At 48.6% G+C, this 22,241-nt stretch overlaps 1 protein-coding gene across 2 annotated transcripts in view; it reads left to right on the plus strand.

Annotated features, from left to right (window-relative positions):
* CCDC69 (coiled-coil domain containing 69) overlaps window positions 1-19,199 on the plus strand; it is a 49,788-nt gene extending 30,589 nt beyond the window's left edge. Inside the window, exon 9 of one of the 2 annotated variants that reach the window (XM_044777785.2) lies at window positions 18,265-19,199. In XM_044777785.2, the coding sequence (XP_044633720.2) occupies window positions 18,265-18,289 (25 nt within the window). In that variant the 3' untranslated portion in view covers window positions 18,290-19,199. Of the gene's footprint in view, window positions 1-293; window positions 2,522-18,264 lie in introns of those variants that run through there. The other variant, XM_014834409.3, reaches the window with a different exon arrangement.
* Window positions 19,200-22,241: the final 3,042 nt, after the last annotated feature.

Consider the following 22,241-nt stretch of genomic DNA (forward strand, 5'->3'; position numbering starts at 1 on the left):
ATTCAGAAGAAATGGAAATTTGGCAAGAGTGAATAACTTGTCCAGGGTTAACACAGCTAAGTGGTAGAGCATATTTGAACCCAGAACCATCTGCCCATGTGGGCCACACTCTTTGGTCCATAGACTGAACTGCCTCTGGGGTACAGGCAAATGATGGGTGAGGGGGACCCTAGGGCAGGCGGGTGGGCCATCTGAGGAAGCCTTCCTAGGAGAATGGGTCAGTCCCTGCCGTCACTGGAGGCCCCAGGAGGCTGTCCCCAATAGGCAACCCTGGGCTGTGTCTGCATCCACAGGCAGCTCTCGGAGGACCTGCTTCTCGCCCGCGAGGCCCTGGAGAAGGAGTCTCAGTTACGGCGACAGCTCCAGCAGGAGAAGGAGGAGCTGCTGTACCGGGTCCTTGGGGCTGATGCCTCCCCCACCTTCACCCTGGCCTCTGTCACCCCCACAGAGGTCTCCTTCCTTGCCACATAGGCTCAGGGTCGAGGCCCACTGTGATTGATGCCTGTGGTCAAGCTCCCTCTCGAGGACTTTCCAGAGAAGACGCAGGAGCCTCTCCTTTACCCAGGAGGGGACGAGGGCAGGAGTGAGATGGGGAGCCAGGGTGTGTGCCCAGTGAGCCCTGGGGGCTCAGGCCGTGTAGAATCACCAAGGGGGCTTTGGAGGCCCCCAGAAGCGCCTTCCCTTGAGTTGGCCCAGGGAACAAGCAAGAGGAGTCCTTTCCTCCCTCCCCCTTCCCTCCATCCAATTGGGGAAGTGTTGAGGCTTTTCCCAGGGGTAGCCTGTGCCACTTTGGCCATCTGACAAAGAGGGGACAATCCCCTGGTCCTAATTTGTCAGCTGTGCTGCCAACTCACCAGCTGACTCATCAACTTCCCTAGATGTTCCCACTTCTGCCCTGGCCTTCTCTCTGCCTCAGTTTACCGCTCCTCTAAAATGGTTGGGGGAACTGAACACTTGGTCATTTCAGGGTCCCATTCTAGGATTGCCTGAAGGTCAGAGTAGGGGCTGGGGGACAAGGGAGGAAGTGGGCCAAACCCTGTGAATCAAACTGGGAAAGGTAACGGGGTCACTGGAAGCCCTTGGAGCTGGCAGTGCCAGGGAGCCCACCCAGCCAAGGCAGGGGCTGGGCAGGCCGTTGGGCATGCCCCTGCTGCCCATCCCAGAGTCTGGTCAGTCCAGGGGTGACGGCCAGAGCTGCTCCTCCTTGACCAGACAGGGCTCACTCTCCAGCTCTCCTGATCCCTCAGTCTCCGTGCCACCTCGTGGGTCTGAGTACTCACCAGCCAGAGCTGGACCATCATCCCTGTGCAGACGAGGAAACCCAGGTGGGAGGACGACCCGCAGAGCCAGGACTAGGACCTCATCTGTCATCCAGGTCTCATCTTGCCCTGTTTTTCCTTTCTCCCAGGCTCTGGGAAGGTCAGACCTGTGACTTAGTCTTTTCCTCCTCCCTCTACCTGCCCCCCACCCACTTCCAGTCTCTCTTACTCCTGCTCTCCACCTTAATTCCTTTTACCACCCCTGACCGTGGCCCATAGAGCCCGGCCCTCAGCTTCCGCATCAGTGCAAAGGGGTGGCTAGAGGAAGGCACCTCAGCAGGCCTGTCCAGCCCTGACTGTCCGTGGATTTAAGATTGTTCTCAGGAAGCTTTGGGTCAGCAGGAGACTATAATAGTAACCGCCCCACCCCCAGACCACCAACGCTCCCCATCACCCCCCCCAACTCTGCACCCCACCCCTGCACAGAGCATTTTAATGCAGTGCTGTCACCTACACCGCCCTCCCCTGATCTGCATAAGATCCTTGAAACAGGGTCTTATCCCTCTTTAGCTAAGATCAAAGGGCCTTGTCTGAGGTCCCCCAGCTGCAGGCCCTGGACCTGCACTCAGGAAGTCAGTCATAGAACCGAGGTTTCCTCCGTCATCCCAGACTGCCCTCTTCATTCCCCCGAGTCCAGGTCTGGTCCTCATCCATTCCTAGTTCTAGGAGTTCAGATGTGACTCTGACTTTCTGGCCCGGGGCAAACAGGTTATCCAGGAGCCCTGGGGACAGCTCTGGAGTGAAGTGCACATGTCCTTCTTCATGCAACTTTTCCCAAAGCCTGTCTGGGACACACTGGTTCATTGAACATTAATAAGCATGACCAAGAAAAGAATCAGTGGGCAAGTGATTTGGGAAATTCTAGGTTCAGTCATGTTAAACAGATCTGCAAAATGCAGGCCTTCTCAGAAGCTTTAATAAGCTCATGTGCGCTGCAAATCCCCAAGAAGGAAGCAAAGCGTCCAGCAATTCCTAAACTTCTTTGACCAAGTTTCTACCCCAACTGGAGCCCTTGAAGCTGCAGAATGCACTTTAGAAAGCATTGTTTTAATTGAGAGGGGCCAGGCTAGAGAAGGGGCAATGGGGAGTGGGGTTTCCCTCGTGTAGCCTGTGGTGGATATGAGGAGATAAACTGTGGTCACAGCCCCACCCTGGGGCAGACAAGACACGGAAACTAAAATTAACACGCGGTATCCTATTTACTTGGCCTCCGAGTTTTCCTGGGAGAGGGAGCACCTGGGTCCTCACTGAGGATCTCCACTCGGGGCAGGGATCCTGGAGGAATAAGTCCTGGGACCTAGGTGACTCACCAGCGGTTCTGGGCTCCCTACTCATGTACCGGCACCCAGTGCCCTGGCTTTTCCTGGACTCGGAGTGGGGCCTGGGGTTGGAGCGAAGGCTGGCTTGGAGGTCAGAGCCTGGAGTGAGCTGTGAGGTTGAAGCAAGGAGTGAAAGCAGTGATGGGCTGGCAGAGTGTGAGGGGTGAAGGGGAAGGCTCTTTCTGCTCTGTGGGGCACGCCCTTAGCATCAAGGTTCACACAGTCACCTACCCTTGTTTCCGCCCACTGCTGGCACACGCAGATGCCTGCAGCCAGGGAAGGAGCCAAGAAGGGGGAAGAGAGACATGAGGGCTTGGGGTTAAGTAGACACAGGTGGTGGTGGTGCCCCTGCCCCAAAGGTTGGTGGCCCTGCAGGTGCAGACACTCTCGTCCCAGGCCCGGGCCTCTTCCACCTGCAAGGTGCTCCCTGCCTTCCGCTGCACCTGGCCCTCCCAATGCCTCATGTCGGCCCTCATTGACATAGAGGGGTTTGCCCAGCTGCAGGGACAAAAAATAACTGTCCCTCTGCTGCGCCAGGTGCCATCTTGGACTCAGTCACCACCAGGCAGGTAAGAGGCACCGTGTATCCCTTCAGGGAGAGGGGAAGTGACTTGCCCAGGGTCACACCTCCGTGTCAGAGCACCTGAAAGGCCAGCGTCTTTGTGGAAGACGTGCAGCTTCTCAAGTCCCTGGGGAGAAGCGGGTGTCTCCTGCCCTGCTCAAGGAGATGCAAGAGGTCACCCAGCCCGGAGCAGCACCTCTAGTGTGGGTTGTGGGGCCCTCCAGTTCTGTGGGGATGTTAACGGGTGCTCCCTCCCCGAAGGAGGAGAAAGTGGGATTCCGTTACCAAAATTGTTTGGGAAACACTGTCAAGCAAAGTTAAACTGGGGAAACTCAGACCACTGAGTCTGTCACGTGTGCATGTGCATTTTGAATCTCCAAGGCAGGTGATGGTTATAAGGAGCAGTGTTTTCCTAAGAACACTTTTTTTTAGTGGGAGGGGGTGGTATTCTACCACTCCAAGGAACGTTTGAGGAAATGCTGGTGTAGCGAAGTCAGCGTCTCCCAAGCACCTGCATGTTCTTTTCCCTTTCTGGGGTCTAAATTTCCACCTTTGATAAGTGGGAGAATGATTCCCACTCTTTCTCCCTCTGAGGCCTCACCATCATCATGTCTTTGCTGAGCCCAGCCCTTCCTCCAAGGCTCATGTCAAATTCTAGCTCTTCCAGGAAGCCCTTTTAAGAATTCCTAAAGTCGTCAGTGTTGGTAGCCTACTATTTGGCACAGCTGCTCTCCAGATGTTTGAGGGTTAAGGGGTAAGTTCTTTGAGAGGAAAGAACATCACTATGACCACCTCTCCAGTGACACCTTGGAAAGGTCTGGGCCTGAAGGAGATGCCTGGGAAACAGTTGCTAATGCATTTGCCCCATCTCCCATCACACACACCCCCAACCATAGGGCCTGAGCACTTGCCCAAGGCCCATTTAGGCCAGTCTGGTCTCAGCTTGAATGTCACCTTTGACCCCTCTATCATAAGCAGACCCTATCCCGTGGCCCCATTTTATTGCAATGCAGCACCTATTCTTTAGATGATCATATTTGTTCATTTCCTGCTTCCTCTTCCCCATTTAGTCTGTAAACTTGCAGAAAGCAGAATCCATCTCTCTTTTGACTCATCATTGTAGTCTCAGCACCTGGTACAGTGTCTGGCATGTGGTGGGTGCTCAATAATTATTGTTGCATAAATTAACAAAGATCAAGTTATACATTTTTATACAGTAACCTGAGAAATTGCTCTATCTGACAAAGGAGGAAACTGAGGAACAGACAAGGGAAGTGACTGCCCAAAGCCACTTGGAGAAGCAGTGTGGGGTTGTGACTAGAGTCCAGGTTCATCAGATTCCCAGTCAAGCAGTGGTTCCACTCTGCCATGATCGCGCCTGGCCCTCATCCTCATCCTTCACTCCCACATCCCTGCCCCAACCCAACACCACCACATACACACATACACGCAGCCTCCTCTCACCCTCTGCTTACCTTCTGCCCTGGATATTCCCAACTGAAGTCCGCAGCAATCTCTGGCTCACCCAGAACTGTGCAGGTCACATTGAAATTCTCTCCCATTTGAACTGATATTGCTGAAGTTTGGATGGTGGGTTTGGAGAAGGAAGATGGGTCTGCCATGAAGAAGAAGGGAGAGAAATGGAGACAAACGTTGAATTGATTGTTCAAATGGTTGAATGGAATGAATGGGTGGACTGGTTGAATTGATAGGGGATGAATGGTTGAGGTGGTTGAATTGATAGAGGAGGTGTGAATGGGTATAATGAATTAATAGAGGGTGGGTGGATAATGGAACAGCTTATCTGATGAAGGATGGGTGAATGGAATGATTTGATGGAAGATTGTTGAATGGAATGGTTGATTTAATGGAGGATTATTGAATGAAATGGTTGGTTTGATGGAGGATCGTTGAATGGAATGGTTGATTTAATGGAGGATTGTTGAATGGAATGGTTGATTTGATGGAGGAGGGACAAATGGAATAGTTTGACTTAAGTGAGAATCTGTAGATAGATAGAACAGTTGAACCAATGCAGGCTAGCTTGATGGCTGGTTGGCTGGCTATCTGGACAAGATGAGTGAATACATGGAGTGTTGTTGAAAGCTTGTTTAGAGCTCCATAATCCACAGAACCCAACCCTGAAATTCTCAACAGAGGATCTATCCCCATATCCTCCCCTTCCTTACCCACCCAGAACCCTAGGCTCACACACAGTTAATGTAGATCAGCACATATATGACAGAGATTTGTCTCCTGATGCCTAGGCTGGCCAAGCAGAAGGAGCCAGCCAAGGAAGCTTGGGACCAGTGGATGGTGAAGCCCTTCTCCTCATCAAAGGAGATGTCCATCCCATCCACTGGGACCTCCTCAAGGAGGAACTCCCTGTGCAGTGTCACCTGGACCAGAGAGTTGCTCACCTGGCTGGGAAGCAGGACTGGCTGATGGCTGCACAGCTGCACCACCTCATAATAATCCTCTGTGGGGACAAAGAGTTCCTCTGGGTCTGGGAAGGAGGGAGAGAGAATGAACTTGGGACAGATTTCTTGCTTCCTGATGCTCTACCACCACCCATGAGCATGAGGTCCCTTGTGAGGACTTGAAATCCCAGTTTCCCTGCCCATCTCCATTCTCTTTCCTCTCTCTAAGGGGTCCTTGACTGAGGGCTGAAGACCAACCTGCTAGTTCCAGCTTTGTCATTAGTTTGCTGTGCGTCTTAAATCTTTTTCCCTCTCTGATCTTTAGTATCTTCATTTGTACAATGAGGGGGTTCAGACTGCTTGGTCTCAAAGAGCCCTTCTAGATGAAAAATATTACAGGAAGCGTGAACTAGCAGTAGAGATTTCTGGTTTGATTCCAGTCCAGACACCCACTAGCTGTGGGATCTTAAATCACTTTCTTCCTCTGAGCCTTGGTTCTTATAAGTCAAACAGGAGCAATAATCCCGTTCTGGCCTCCTTCACAGAGCTGATAAGAAGCAAATGATACTGGAGATGAGGCGCCAGGCCTGTGGGAGGCAAACCTTCTTCAAACTCCTTCAAAGGACTTTTAGCAACACAATCTCAGGTCAGATTCTTGGGTGCACAATGGTGCCGTGAGTAGGAATTATCTGGGGGCCGGCTTTCCAGAACAGCGCTGTCCCGGAGAACTTTCTGTAACGATGGAAATGTTTTGTAACTGTGTTATGCAATAGGCAACCACTAGCCACCTGTGGCTATAGGGCACTTCAAATGTAGCTCGGGCGACTGAGGAACGGACTCTTAAACTTTCTTTAATTTTAACTAATTTAGATTTAAATAGCCACATCCGTTGAGTGGCTTCTGTATTGGGTGAAGAGGCTCTAGAGTCGAGACAAATGCAATGGTTAACTTTGGCTGAACATGAGAAGCATCCGAGGTGCTTTTAAAATACCCAGCTTCTGGGCACCACCCCCAGACGAGGTAGATCAGACCCTTACTCGGGGTTGGTCTCAGGGGACCCTAATGTGCAGCCAGAGTTGAGAGGCACTGGCTACCGGTTCCCAGATCTTCCTGAAGACGGGCATCACCTGCAGGACTTATTGGCATTCCAGGTTTCCACACTCTATCCAGACTTAATGGGCGTGGGGGCCAAGAATCTGTGTTGTTAACAGGCTCCCCGGGGACACAGATAGGGTCAATAACCTGTCCGCTGGTCAGTCATTACTGTTATGGTTGGATTTGAGTGAGGGAGACACTGCTGAGTCTCGAAGGGTTATCTATTTCCTCCGTTGGACAAAATTGGACTCTGTGACTCCTCAATTCCACATGGAACTAGCCATAGAACCCCAGAATGGCACAAGAAGGATCTTGGAGAACCCCTAGCGCAATCCCCTAATTTAACAGGTGGGTCTAAGGGGACAGACTTAAGACGGTTATGTTTGGAGGACTTTCCTGTCCGAGGTTCTTGGAGAAGCTGGCTCTAGGGCGCCTGTGAAGATGGTCTTTCTTGAGCCTCGCCTTCTGCGCACGCGCCGTCCTGGCAGCGCCGAGCCCAGCGTCTGTATTTTCCTGTATTCCGGCCGTGGTGTTGACCAGCTGCCGCTGACTGTGCCGGCTGAAGTGCTTGATTTTGAAAGACAGTCGTGGGGGCGGGGCCGGCAGGAGACAGGGGTGGCCTGAGACGCCTGGTGGGCAGCGTTTGTTCCGGGGACAGTCCTCCTCCCCAAATTTCGTCACCCCATCCACCCAGTCTTTCGCCCTTGCCCCTACTGGCGGTTCAGTATTTGTATTGGCCCCACCCACATTTTCTGATTGGCTCACTGGCTTCAGGCGCAGTTTCTAATTGGTCCATCGACTCCCCATTGACCTTGCCCACGTGTTGCAAATGGAATCCCCCAAATTCCTTTGCCCTCCTTGGCTCCTTCCTGGTGTCCCTTTGTCCAGGCCAGCAAACGTCCTCTAAGCACCTCACCGCCAAAGGAGGCAGAGCCCCAGGAAGTCTCATTTTAAGACGCTGAGTTGAAAGAGGGTGGACAAATGTCCCGAACCCAGTCTTCCATCCCAGCCTCCTCCAGATTCTCTTCTGGACTGGGTTGGGTAATGCTGGCGGGGTCAACTTTGCCTTGATTTCTAGCTTTCCTATGATGGTGTCCCTGAGGGAAGGGTGGTCTCCAGCCTGACATCCAAGCACAGACGGGTGGGACTGTCAGCCTCGTTCGCCTTACCACTGCCGCCTTTCTGCCTACAGGCGCTGTTTGCTGGCCCCAGAATTGACATCTCAGGATTGTGGGAAGTCTTGTCTCCCGTTCTGTTAAACACTATGCATCTGACGGGTCTTGTGAGCCCATTTTACTGTTTCTTTTAGGTGCCTGTAGTTGTAGTAACGGGATGCCCAGTGTGGGTTCTGAGCCGTTTTAACCCCTATAAAAACAGTTATCCAAGTGCTTGTAAACCGCTGCCCGACATCCTCCGACCCACCCCTGGCCCCATTCCGGCAGTCATGCGAGTTCCTCCACTCGATTCCCCAGGCGTCCCTGGCCCTCCTCTTCTCCGTACGCAGGCACCCTCCAGCGGACCACCTTCCCCTCGCGGTGCAGCTCCCGGGGTTCCCCGGCAGTGCAGGCTCAGCGAGTCTCCCACCTTCCAGAAACGGGCCCTCCCTAACACCTGGGCCAGGGTGGAGGGGCTGCGGCCTCCACGGGCGTCTTGATCTGCAGGAACTTCTGGTTCTGGTCTAATTTGGGCTTTCTCCTACTTGGGGCTCCGGGGAGCTTCACCTCACCGGGGCTGGCTGCTTTGAGGCCCCTCTTCTTCTGAGGCTTTGGGGTTCTGCCACACTCCTGGGTTTCAGCTGCCGAGAAGACAGGGTGCTCTGGGGTCACCAGCCTTCACCATTCACCTCAAATTCTATCCTTCCCTCGCCCCAGCTGGTGACAGAGCTCTGTTACCATTTATGCTTGTTACTACTACACAAGTAATTCTTATTAGAGAAAAATGATAAAATACAGACAAACCAAAAAAAGGATTAAATTTGCCCCAAGACTTAACCATCCAGAGATAACTACCATGGATATTTGAAGTATATCTTCCCAAGACTTTTTAATGTAAATGTTTTAAATAAATATTTTGTTAAAAAAGAAAATGGAACAATATGCTACATATTTTTAATAGTCTGCATTTTCACTTAGTAATATGTTGAGATTATCATTCCATGTCAACAAACACATGTGCACCAACATTTTTAGTGACTTGCATGGTATTTCGTGATAGGGATGTATCATGACTTATTTCTTCATTGTTGGGTATTTGAGTTTTTCACATTCTTAGGCAAACGATTTTGGAATAATCATCTTGTGCATGTATCATTAATCAGATTGCTTATTTAGAATAAATTCCTTAGAGGTGGAATTGCCATTGGGCTATGGAAGGGACCAAATACATTTTCTTATCCAAGTTGTCACCAATATTGCCAAACCCTCTGGAGCATGCTCCAAAAAAGGTCACTTAATCCCCAGTTAGGTATGCTTAGTGATGGGGAACCTGACAATTATACCAATAGCTACCGCTGATGCAGCCTACAGTGTTTCTGGAATAGTATTAGCCCCTTCATATACATTTTCTTATTTCGTCTTCTTCATGACTGCAAAGTAAATATTATTCTGATTTTACAGATGAGGAACTTGGGGCTCACAGAGGCTGACCTTCCCAAGGTCCTCTGCCAAGGACCAGGAGACCTGGAACTCACACCCAGGTCAGCCTGACTCCAGAGCCCACGGTAATTCCACCAGCAGCCCATCTCAGGGCCGAATGGCTCTGACTGCTAGAAAGTCCTTTCAGGTGTTGACCCAGTATCTTCAACTTTTACCACTGACCTAATTTTTCTTCGCTGTGGAAGAAGCAGCAGAATCATTCCATGTGCCTGCCTGCGACCCCAGCCCCCAATCTCCTCTTCGTACAGAGACGGTTGTACGATTTGCACCAAGTCCTGAGGCTCTTTCTTTTCCTTCCTAATAGTTCCCTGATTCATCCTTTTCTCTCTGTCCCCACTGATAACACCACTCAGTCCACGCCCTGATCAGATCACATCCAGATTATCACTGTAGTTGTCAACTGGTCTTCTTACCTCTAATCTGTTGTACACACAACATCACATACATCTTCTTAAACCACCATGTTACAAAAGCCCTGGGTCACCCCATCATTGGTGGGGCTGTCAGGGGCCAATCAGGGCCAGGGAGCTGGAACAGCATGTGGACAGCAGTAATAGAAAAAGTTTAGCAAGTGTCCTTTTTATGGTGCCAAACCACCATCACGAACACACACAGGTACCCAAAGGACAAAAACAAAACAAAACAGCAAAAGAAAGAAAGGATCCAAACCACCACTTTCACACCTGAGTCCTCTGGTTTTTATAATTGTTAAGAAAAAAACTACACTCCTGTGTTTCTTCTTTACTCTCACACTCCTACCACACTCACACTTCCAACACCAAATGTGGGGGGAGGGGGGGTGTTGCCCACACCAAGCAATTGTCTGTGACACCAGCTGGGTGTCCTACAATTTAACTCAATTCTGACACTACCTACCTGGAGAGAGCATCAGACCCACAGCTTAAGACAGCCCCCCCTACTTTCACATGCCAACCTCAAGTCCCAGGTTGTCACCTGTGCTTCTGACCAACTGGCTATAAATCAGGGTCCCCATGATCCCTTCCTGGGGTTTGATAATTTGTTAGCATGGTTCACAGAACTCAGGGAAACACTTAGACTTGCCAATTCATTATAAAAGGATATGATAAAGGACACAGATGAACATCCAGATGGAAGAGATACACAAGGGCAAGGTATGTGGAAGGGGTGTGGGGCTTCCATGCCCTCTCCACGTGCCCACTCTCCCAGCACCTCCACATGTTCACCAACCTGGAAGCTCTCCAAATCCCATACCCTTGGGATATTTATGGAGGCTTCATCTCATAGGCATGCTCCATCATTAACACTAATCTCCAGCCCCTCTCCCCTTCCCAGAGGATGGGAGGTGGGGCTGGAAGTTCCAACCTTCTAATCATGGCTTGGTCTTTCTGGTGACCAGCCCCCATCTTGAAGCTATCCAGGAGCCCACCAAGAGTCACCCCATAAGAACAAAAGACACTCCTATCACCCTGGAAATTCCAAGAGATTTAGGAGCTTTCTGTCAGAAACAGGGTCAAAGACCAAACATTAGAACAAAAGACATTCCTAGTGCTCTTATCACTTAGAAAATTATAAGGTTGTAGGAGCCCTGTGTCAGGAACTGGGGGAAGAGACAAACATATATTTTTTTCCCTTATTTTAGATAATGTAAAATGTCCCTAGTAAGGATGTCTATCTAGGGGGCCACGCCTGGCCTTGAAGGGAAAGGGTGTCACAATGGTTTGGGGAAGTTTTGGTAGTTTGAGGGAAGTTTATTCTGAATTTCTTACATGGGGAGAGCACTTAACAGTTCACAGAGAATTCTCCCACACAGATTCTGGTTTCATCCCTGCCACAACCCCAAAAGAACACCCAGCAGGCATTACTACCCCTTTTAAAGGTTGAGAAACTAAGCCTCAAAGAGAACAGCTGCGCTCAACATACTAACTAGGTGACCTGGAACACTGAAGTCTAACGTCTAACAACAAATATTCTCTGAGGCGGTATCTAGGCCACTGCAGTGGTGAACCCGAGGGAGCCGATGGAACATGAGCTGTAGAGCCAGTGGTGCTGGGGTTGGTATCTTTGCTCCCCTACAAACCAGCTGTGTGACCTTGGCCAAGTCATTTAACTTCCCTGAGCCCCATTTTCTTAATTTAGGAAATGGGAACAAGAACACCTGCCTTGCGGGACTGTTGTGTGTGTGAAATGAGATGAGGTGCGTGCAGCACTGAGCGCAGGGCCTGACATAGACTAGAAGCTCGATAAATAGTTGTCATCACGAGTAGGAGACTAGTTTCCTATTGTTGCTGTAACAAATTGCCACAAACTTAGGGACTTAAAACAACACAAATTTATTCTCTTACAGTTCTGGAGGTCAGAAGTCTGAAATAGGCCTCACTGGGCTAAAATCAAGGTGTCGGGGCTGTACTCCTTCTGGAGGCTTTTGGAAAATCTGTTTCCTTGTCTTTTCCAGCTTCTAGAGGCTGCCCATATTCCTTGGCTTATGGCCCCATTTCTCCATCGTCAGAGTCAGCCATGTTGGACCACCTCTCTGGTTCTCTTGTCTGAGTCCCTCTTCCACTTTCAAGGACCCTTGTGATTACATTGGGCCCACTTGAATGAAGAATCTAGAATACTCTCCCTATTTTAAGGTCAGTTGATTAGCAACTTTAACTCCATCTGCAGGCTTAACTCCTCTTTGCCATGTAAGGGTCTGGGGATTAGGATGCGGACATCTTTAGGAGCACGTTATTCTGCTGACCACAAATAATATAATCTTAAAAATCCAAATATAAAGCTAATGTTTTGATAGCCAAACTTCCATGGATAGAGGCCTTGAAGCAGAAGCAAGCCAATCAGAGGGCAAAATGAGAGAGCGGCCAGGAGTTTTTGCTGGTTCTTTGATTGCCCTAATTGAGAGGCTGTTGTCAGAGCAGGTGGCTGGAGGAAGACTGGATTCTGGGTCTGGAATCTTATTCGGGTCTTCCTGTTTGGTCTGGACTTGAAATCCCACCAAGGGCAGGTTTAGAGTGGCTCCCAGAGCTGGGGCTGAGCCGGCGGGGTTCTGACGGGGCCTACACAAGCCCTGATGGCGGGGTGGCCACACACACATCTTCATTAGCAGAGGTTCCACCACCCAGGATGAGTGGCAGCCCGCCGTGGGGGAAGGGGCTCCGTGAAACCATCACAAGACGTCCACAGCTTTGGAGCTCCTGCATTTTCCAAGCCAACGAGTCACCTAGGCAAACTTAAGGAAGACGTCAAGTTTGACTTCAGGGTCTGAGGATGATGGTGATGATCCTAACTAAAAAGTACTGGGCACCCAGGCGCTGTGCAAAGTGCTCTCCATGAATTACTTCATTCAACACTCACAAGACCTTACCAGGAAGCTCTCACTGGTGTCCCCAGTTTACAGATGAGGAAACCAAGTGTCATATAAGTTCTGTAGTTTGCCCAAGGTCACCAAATAGGAGAGATCCTCATGTTACCTCTTGCTGTCTCTGGGTCTCAGTTTTCACATCTCCAAATGAAGAAGTTGGACTAAACCAGAGATTTTCAAGTTTAGAAACAAACCAATCCGTAGATAGATTGTAGATAGCAGAACCCTTTCTTGAAATGTTGAAAGGCCAATGTTAAAAAAAATAACAACAGAGGGGCCCATCTGGTGGTGCAGTGGTTTAAGCTCGCACGTTCTGCTTCGGTGATCCGGGGTGCAGACATGGCACTGCTTGTCAAGCCATGCTGTGGTAGGCATCTCACATATAAAGTAGAGGAAGATGGGCATGGATGTTAGCTCAGGGCCAGTCTTCCTCAGCAAAAAGAGGAGGATTGGCAGCAGATGTTACTTCAGGGCTAATCTTCCTCAAAAAATAATAATAATAATAATAATAGGGTTGTTCTGGTTGAAGGAGGGGCTGGAAACCCACCCATCCAGCCTCTCAATTACTACCCAACCCCACACACACACACTCTCCCCCTCACCCCAAGGCAGGCAGTTAGAGCAATAGAATTAATTCCTCAGAACATAGTTTTTAAATCCCTGGACCAGAGGGGCTCTCAAGGGTCTTTCTCAGCGCCCATGTTCTAAATGTCTGAGATCACGTCGCCTCCAGTATCCCCCATCCTCCGACTCCTCTCCTTCAAGTAAACCCTCCAATCTCAACCATCAGCCCTTTGCTAAACTGCCGCCTCCTCACCAGGAAGGTGCCTGCCCTTCCCCTTCCATCAGAGGCTCCCTAAGGAGCGTGTGACAGCACCAAGCGGCAAGATTGCCGATGTCCAGGCAGCATCTGGAAGAGAAGTGTGGGACGACACCCCCTCTCCAGTGCTGTTCTAAGACAGCCCCACCCTCTTCCTGGGACGGTTGGAAGCAGAGGGACGGAGGCAGTGTCTCACTGGGGCCTCGGGATCTCCCGGGGATCTGTCTACTAGCGAGTCCTGGGCCAGAATCCTTCAGGCTGTGCCCCTGGGGGAGCCTGAAAACGGTTGATCTTTGTGAGCAGAATCATAGACCCTTAGAGTCAAAGAACCTAGAAATAAACACTCAGACACTTAGAACAGTGTAATCTTGGTATGATGAACTCGGGGTCTCTAAAATTAGAATAATATTGCTACCGCGTATTCAGTGTTTATGTGCTAGGCTCCAGGCCAAACATTTATATACATTTAGAGACTTCATTTTATCAAGTCCTGCCAGTGAGCGGAGGAATCAGGATTTCTTCTGTCAGATTTCAGGGTCCCACGTGCTCTGAACCACCACACGAATGTAAATCACTGCTAGACCTGAAATGGTAGCCTCTGACATTCAGATCAGAGAGGCCTGTTGGGCCTGGAAAGGGCTTGGAGGATGACGCAGTCCATCCTTGTCTTCGTACAGGTGAGGATGCTGAGCTCACAGAGGCGGCAGGACCCAGGAAGGTGGCACAGACCGTGAGTGGAGGAGCTGAGCTTAGAACTCAGCCTCCTGACACCAGGGTTCCAGGGCTCCCTCCCCTTCCCCATGCTGTCAACAGGGCATCCTGGGAAAAGCGAGGCAAGGGGGGTCTCAGGATGTCCCAGGGGAGGAAAAAGATTTGCTGAGATGAAAGGAGATGTCCATACTTGAAATGGCACAGATGAGCGGGCAACATGACAGGAAGCAGAGGGCTTGGGGGTCCACATGGAGTGACCTGGAGCTGAGACACTGATGTGGCAGCAGGGGCTGTAGGGGAGAGACTGTTGGGGCTGGCTAGCAGAGTGTGAGCAGGGAAGTGGCGGGGGACCCCTGGGAACAGGAGGGGGCCTGATTTCAAATGCAAATCAAAGTCCTAAGTCCTGGCCTCTCCAGGACTCCAAACAAAATTCCTTTCTCTGGGTTCCCCCTGCCAAGGTGAGTGGAGCTATTCAGAGCCTTGCTCAGGAAAAAACAGACCTGCAGCTGGCAGAGGAGGGTCCCCAAGAACAGACAGGCGGAGCTGGCCGGTGGCTGGAGGGGCCACTGAGGTTCACAGTAGGGACGTGAAGAAGGCCCAGGAATAGGAGTGGTTGAGGGCCAGATAGCTGAGTGTGGCCGAGAGGGACAAGCGTAAACCAGACTTAGAGCAGGGTCTGGCTGCTGCCCCTGGGCCAAATCTGCTGGCCCGTAACTAAGAGTGGTTTCAACATTTTTAAATGGTTAAAAAAAAATTTGGTGACAAATGAAAATTACATGAAATTCAAATTTCAGTGTCCACCAATAAAGTTGTATTGGAAAACGGCTACACTCATTCTCGTCTGTACCGTTTAGGGCTGCTTTTGCACGAGGGCAGCAGAATGGAGTCATGGCAGAGACACGCGGCCCACAGAGCCGAAACGATGTACTGTCTGGCCCTTCACAGAAAATGTTTGTCAAGGGGCCAGCCCAGTGGCACAGCAGTTAGGTTCGCACTTTCCACTTCTTGGTGGCCCGGGGTTTGCCGGTTCGGATCCTGGGTGCGGACATGGCACCACTTGGCGAAAGCCAAGCTGTGGGAGGTGTCCCACATATAAAGCAGAGGAAGATGGGCATGGATGTTAGCTCAGGGCCAGTCTTCTTCAGCAAAAAAGAGGAAGATTGGCAGTAGTTAGCTCAGTGCTAATCTTCCTCAAAAAAAAAAGAAAAGAAAAAGTTTGTCAAACTTTCCTCTAAAGGATAGTATTTACACAAAATAATTTTACTTAAGTAAATAATATGTAACTAAAATCCATTCTCCAAAAAGAAAATTACAGATGCAGCTAAGTTCCCTTTGACCAGCCCTTCCACCCATACATGGCCCCTCCCCTTTCCTCAGAGGTTATTGCCTTGGTGTATGTTCCTCCAGACTTTTTCTGCATTTACATACACATACGTGTATCCATCGAAACATTCAGGATTGTTTCATAAGTTCTTTTTTTTTCTGTAGGTGGTTTTGCACTATACATATTTTTCTTAAACTTACTTTTTTTTTTTTTTTTTTGCTGGGGAAGATTTGCCCTGAGGTAACATCTATTGCCAATCTTCTCCCCACCCCCAACCCCCACCCCACCGCCCAGCCCCAGTACATAGCTGTGTATTCTAGTTTAAGTCCTAGTTCTTCTATGTGAGCCACCCACCGTTACATCATGGCTACTGACAGACCAGTGGTGTGGTTCTGTGAGCAGGAACCGAACCCCCGCTGCAGAAGCAGAGGGCGCCAAACTTTAACTGCTATCCGGGCTGAGTCAACTTGCTTTTTTTTTTTTTAACTCAACAATGTGCCTTGGCCACCCACATAGACCTACCTATTTATATATATGTTTATATATATTCCCACCCCCCAGGAAAATTAATTTGTTTCCTTTTTTTTTTTACTGAGGTCACATTGCTTTATAACATTATATAAATTTCAGTTGTCCATCATTATATTTCGACTTCTGTATAGACTACATCAAGTTCACCACCAAAAGTCTGGCTGCCATGTGTCGCCATACACATGTGCCCCTTTTCCCCTTTGGTCCTCCCCCACCCCCTCCCTTTGTAGTTCCAAAGGGCTACACAGTATTCTACTGCTTGTCTCTACCACATGTCCATTCCCTTACCAAAGGACATTTAGATTGTTTCCATTTTTGGCTATTGGAAACAATGCTGCCACAAGCAAGAACTAGCATTTCAAGGCTCAAATAGCTACATTTTCAGAAAGAAAATGTTTGTTAAATGAGAGAATGGTATTCAACACAGGTATGTCACCAGGTGTATTTTTACTCATTATGTTTGGGACCTAAGTCAATGTCACAGTGCAAAGCCCTCCAGATGTAGCCATTCGCCTCTTGCTCTCTTGCAGAGTTTTACTGCATCATGACTACTGCTTGTAAGCTGGTAGAAACCCTCCTGGCTTCTGGTTGAAACAAGATTCCCTCTGTATAGATTCAGGAGTCATTGTTGGAAAGAGAAGGGTAGTGCAGTGGGGTGGGAAGCAGCAGAAAACAGGGAACTTGGGAGCTTGGCGTCTGGTTCTGGCTTTGCCACTCATGTGACCTTGGGCCTCAGTTTCCCCATCTGTTCAAGGAGAGTGTTGGACACCTAGAACCCTGGCCTTCCAGGGCTTTAACATTCCAGTGACCAAGTCCTGCAAGTGAAGGGCTCTGAGAGGTCACGGTTTACCTTCCAGCTCACGGCATCGTACTCTCAAGGGAGGTGCTGGGAGCTTGGCAGGTGACCACCCTGAACCCAAGTTATAGCCAATCACTCCCCAAGGGAGAGATGTCACAAAAAGAGTATCCATGTGTCCCAGATAATGGGCGTGGGGGACCAGCCCAAAGCCCTGGAGAATGCCCCTGTGGCCTCGAGCCCAAGGTCCCGGCTCCAGACCGTGGCCTTACATATGCTCTCTGAGCTCAGTGTTCCTCTCCGTCCCACAGCTCTCATCACAGTTTGTAATTTTATAAGAATTTGTGTGATTATGTCATGAATGTCCATCTCTGGCCCTCCAGGGTGTGAGCTCTGAAAGCTGGGACCAGGTCTGCTTTGCTCACCCGTTGTCCCAGTCCATTAGCACTTTTGTGGGCACTAGACAAAGATTTGTTGAATAGACGAATGAGCTGCTCCAGGCTGGTTTCAATAGCAGAGACATAGCCCAGGCTTCTCTCTGATCCAAGGTATCCCAAGAGGCAAATAATGGTGGTGTGGGGGGAGGGGGGCAGGGGGTGGACAGAGGGTCGAGGCAACATCATGAAATTGGAAAGGTCACTCTCTCCCCAGATGTCAGCCCTGGGCGGGGGCGGGGGTAATGTTGGTAATAGTAGACCTTGGGAATAAACACTCTTGGAACCTGAATTGTAGAATTCATTCATTTATTTTTCATTCATCAAATATTCACTGAGTATTGACTTTACCAAGCAATAGAGATGTGGAGAAGACAGGCATTAACCAAAAGCACACAAGCAAATATCTAATTACCAATTAGGACTGTGTTATGATGGGAAAAAAACGAGATCCCAGGGGAGACAATGGGGAGGGGTGTATAAAGTGCGCTGGGGGAAGGGTTAGGAAGGAATTTCTGAGGAAGTGCTATTTAAGGAGAAACCCACAAGAATAGTTAAGAGCAAATGGAATCTTTCAATAGAATTTTGAGTGAGTCATGGGATCTTGGAACCCCAGGAGGCTCTCACTGTTACAGAATCCTAATCTCATAGAAGCTTGAAACAAACACTCACAGACTCTTCGACAGTAAATGGAATCTTCGAATGGTAGAGGCTCAGAGGCTTCACATGCAAGGACAAAGAGAATCTTACCAGATCATTTAGTCCCATCCCCGTCTCTCTACTATTGTACAGATAGGTATAAAACTAAACCAAAGTGCGAGGTCATATACCCCAGCCAGAACTACCTCTCCTCTTCTTACTAGTAGACCAGGACTCTAGCCACTTAACAAAGAATAATCATAGTAACGGTGCCTTTCCTTCCTATACCTTTCTCTTCAGGGGTCAAGGTAAACTCTTGGCTTGACTTTGCTGGGAAGAGGAGCTGCCTGGAAGGTCAGGAGCACACTCTCACGTTCAAAGAAGCCTTCTGAAGACCCAAATGTGCCGTTAAACCCAAAAGAAGTGAGTTTGTTTAAGGGATCCAGGACACAGGATGGGGTCAGGAAACCTGAGTTCCAGTCTGAGTGCAGGCACTAAACAGCCGTGGTACGCAGGCCACGTCATGGAGCCTCTGTGGGTCCCAGTTCCACGTCTTGTAGGTGGGATGACAGTGTCCAGCTCAGCTGTGAAGAGATAATGCGTGCAAACATGTTTTGCAATTTACGAAACACGTGTGATGGTTCTAAGGTTCAATGGTTTCTTTTCGACCTTGTGAGATTGTGGGTTGATTTCCTCTCACTGGAGGGCAATTTGGCAATATTTATCAAAAGACTTAAAAACCACACATTACTATTTTATGTGGAATTCAAGTTTTAGAAAACAATCTCAAAGCTATGCTGAAAAAATCAGAAACAATCTAAATGTCCAACAATAGGCAATTAGATAAGTAAGTTATACTATTACTATATAGGAGAATTTGATAGTTATCTTAAATGTTTTGAAGAAGAATATTTAATCACATGAAAAGATGTTCACAATAAATTAAGGTTTATAAAAGAGAAAATAATTTTGCAATAAGTTCCAATTTTTTTGCAAAGAAAAATGTAAGTGTGTGGCACATAAGTGTTCCATAAATGTTGCTATTATTATTATTATCGTTGTTGTGTCATATAATAAAAGAATGACGAGTTAATATAGTGTTAATGTAGTCTATCTCTGGATTGTAGGATTATGGCTTTAAATTTTTTTCATCTTTTGAGTATCTATAATAAACTTATTTTTACAATAAGAGAAATAAGCAATAAAAATCATGAGAAAAATGGTTCTTGATTTTTAAGCCTGTCTCTTCTTTGTATGCTGCTTCTCCATCTCTCCACCCTCCTGCCCAAAACTGTCTTCATGTTGCTGAGACCCATAGCAGAAAATAATCTGCTTCATGCCAAGTGGTTAGAAATGCCTTACGTTCGCTCCTATAGAGAGAAGCAATCGTTAACTCTTAGGGAGGAATGCCAGGCACTGTGACAGGCGTTAAGGGGAGTTGTCGTGGAGGAAGGGGGCCTCCCCAACAGTGATTTAATAGTACCACCTGGGGCTCCCTTTAGCGAACTTAAAGTGAGACCCACCCCTGGGAACGCCCAATGCTAGGCAACCACCTCTCCTGAAGGAGACGGGCAGAACTGGGACCTGCCAACAGGTGGCAGTATCCGACCACTTCCAGCTTCCCCGGAGGGCAGCCAGGAGGTCTTGAACTTCTCTCCTCTAAGGTCAGAGAAACTACAGCCCAGAGAAGGGAGATGAGAAAGTCTGGAATCCCACTCCTGTGTTCTCGCCTGCATCACTGCCAGAGAGACACCACCACACTGTCCCTCTTACACTTTTGGAAGGGCCACTCCGTGGAGAAAGGGGCTTGGGACAGCATCCAGAAGATGTTTGCATCCCATGCGTGCCTCCCTCCAGGCTTTGTTTCCATCAGCCAGTGAGGCCATGTGACACATGCTTTACTTGCTATTCCACGGCCCCTGGATGTTTACGTTGTTTTCTTTTTGTGGCTAAAAAATACAGCGTTGGGCCTTAAAAGCTTTTTCTGTATTTCAAACTACTTTCTTAGGACTGATTCGCAAAAGTGAGATGATCAGCTCAAAGAGAAGGAGCAGTATATTAGCCATTTTTCTGCAGCCCAGGGAATAATGCCCTGGGCTCCTACAGTCAAGGGGACCTGGCTTTCAATCCTGCCTCAGTCACTTGAACTGACTTTGGGCAAAAGCCATAGTTTCCCTGAACTTCAGTTACCCTTATGCAAATCAAGGATATTAACAGCCCCTACACTTGTACACTAGACCCCATTCTCTCTCCAAATATTGCTCCCCTCTTTCTCTTCTCCCTCATCCACGTTTCACTCCCTGATCATTCCCATCTGCATGTAAATATGTGGCGATGTCTCCAATCTTAAACAATCCAAGAAACCAAAGCCCTCCTCTTGACCCCCATCCCCCACCAGGCAGTGCCCCACTGGCTTGCCGGCCTTTGCAGCAAACCTCCTAGAAGAAATAGTCGACCCTTGCTATCCTCAGCCCTTTCCTATCAGGCCCGTACCCGCAACACTCCACCAAGCCTGCTCTTCACAGCACGAGAAACGTTGACCTCCACTTTGCTAAATCCACGGATGGATTCTTGGGTCTGGTCCTACTTGACCTGAGAGCAGCGTTTGGCACACTGACCACTCCCTCCTCCTTAAAGCGCTTTTTTCATTTGGCTTCCAAGACACCACACTCTCCTGGATTTACCTTTCATCTCTCTGCAAGCTCCTTCCCCATCACCTTTGCTGAACCCTTCTCTCCCTGACTCAGTGTGGGGGTGTTCCTGGGTTCTCTTCTCTTTTGATGACCTCATCTTTTTCTCTGGCCTTGAATGGTGTTTATATGCCTGTGACTTCCAAATTTGTGTCTCCAGCCCTGACCTCTTTTCTGAACTCCAGATTTGTCTATCCAACTGCCTCTTTGACATCTTCTCTTGGATGTCTAACAGAAATCTTAAACGAACTGGTCAAAAACTGAACTCTTGGGGCCCCACAGTAGCACGGCGGTTAAGCTCGCATGCTCCACTTTAGTGGCCCAGGGTTTGCGGGTTTAGATCCTGGGCGTGGACCTAGCGCCTCTCATCAGGCCATGCTGAGGCAGCATCCCACAGACAAAATAGCGGAAGATGCTAGCTCAGTGACAATCTTCCTCAAGCAAAATGAGGAAGATTGGCAATAGATGTTAGCTCAGGGCCAATCTTCCTCACGAAACAAACAAACAAAGAACCCCACCAACCTGAACTCTTGATCTTTTTCCCACTTCCACCCCTAAAATTGCTCCTCCTACAATTTCACTCATCTCAGTTCATGGTAACTCCATCCTTCCAGTGGTTCAGATCCTTGAAGTCATTCTTGACTCTTCTCTTTTTTTCTCAACTTGCATCCAGTCCTTCAGGAAATCATGTTAACTCTACCTTCAAATATATCTGGTCTCTAACCACCTCAATTTATACCATTTTACACTCTGGCTGAACCATCAGTATCTGTTGCCAGTATTACTGCAAAAGGCTTCTAACAGATCTTCTGTTCTACTCTCAGCCCCCAACAGTAGTCAGTATTCTCAACAGGGGGTCGGAGAGACTCTTTAAGAAATACATCATCTCCAGAAAATCTATAAAGAACTCCTACAACTCAACAACAAAAGGACAAACAACCCAATCAAAAAACACGCAGAGGACTTGAATAGACATTTCTTCAAAGAAGATGTACACATGGCCAACAAACATATGAAAAGATGCTCAACATCATTAGTCTTTAGAGAAATGCAAATCAAAATCACAATGAGGTACCATTTCATACCATCTAAGACAGCATTCAAAACAAAAAACAGAAAATAGCAAGTGTTGCCTAGGATGCGGAAAACTCTCGCCCATCGCTAGTGGGAATATAAAATGGTGCAGCTGCCGTGGAAAACAGCTCAGCAGTTCCTCAAAATGTTAACTATAGAATTACTATACAAACTAGTAACTCCACTCTTCAGTAAATACACAAAAGAACTGAAAACAGGTACTCAAACAAACATTTGTACACAAATGTCAATAGCAGCACTGTTCACAATGGCCAAAAAGAGGAAGCAACCCAAATGGGCGCCAGCTGATGAATGGATAAGCAAAATGTGGTACATCCATACAAGGGAATATTACTCAGCCATAAAAAGGATGAAGTACTGATAACTGCTGCAACATGGATGAACTTTAAAAAAATCATTGGGATGGTTAATTTTATGTGTCAACTTGACCGGGCTAAGGGATGCCCAGAAAGCTAGTAAAACATTATTTCTGGGTGGGTCTGTGAGGGTTAG

This window comes from Equus asinus, chromosome 9 (assembly GCF_041296235.1).
Source record: "Equus asinus isolate D_3611 breed Donkey chromosome 9, EquAss-T2T_v2, whole genome shotgun sequence".
In the NCBI taxonomy this organism is placed as follows: domain Eukaryota; kingdom Metazoa; phylum Chordata; class Mammalia; order Perissodactyla; family Equidae; genus Equus; species Equus asinus.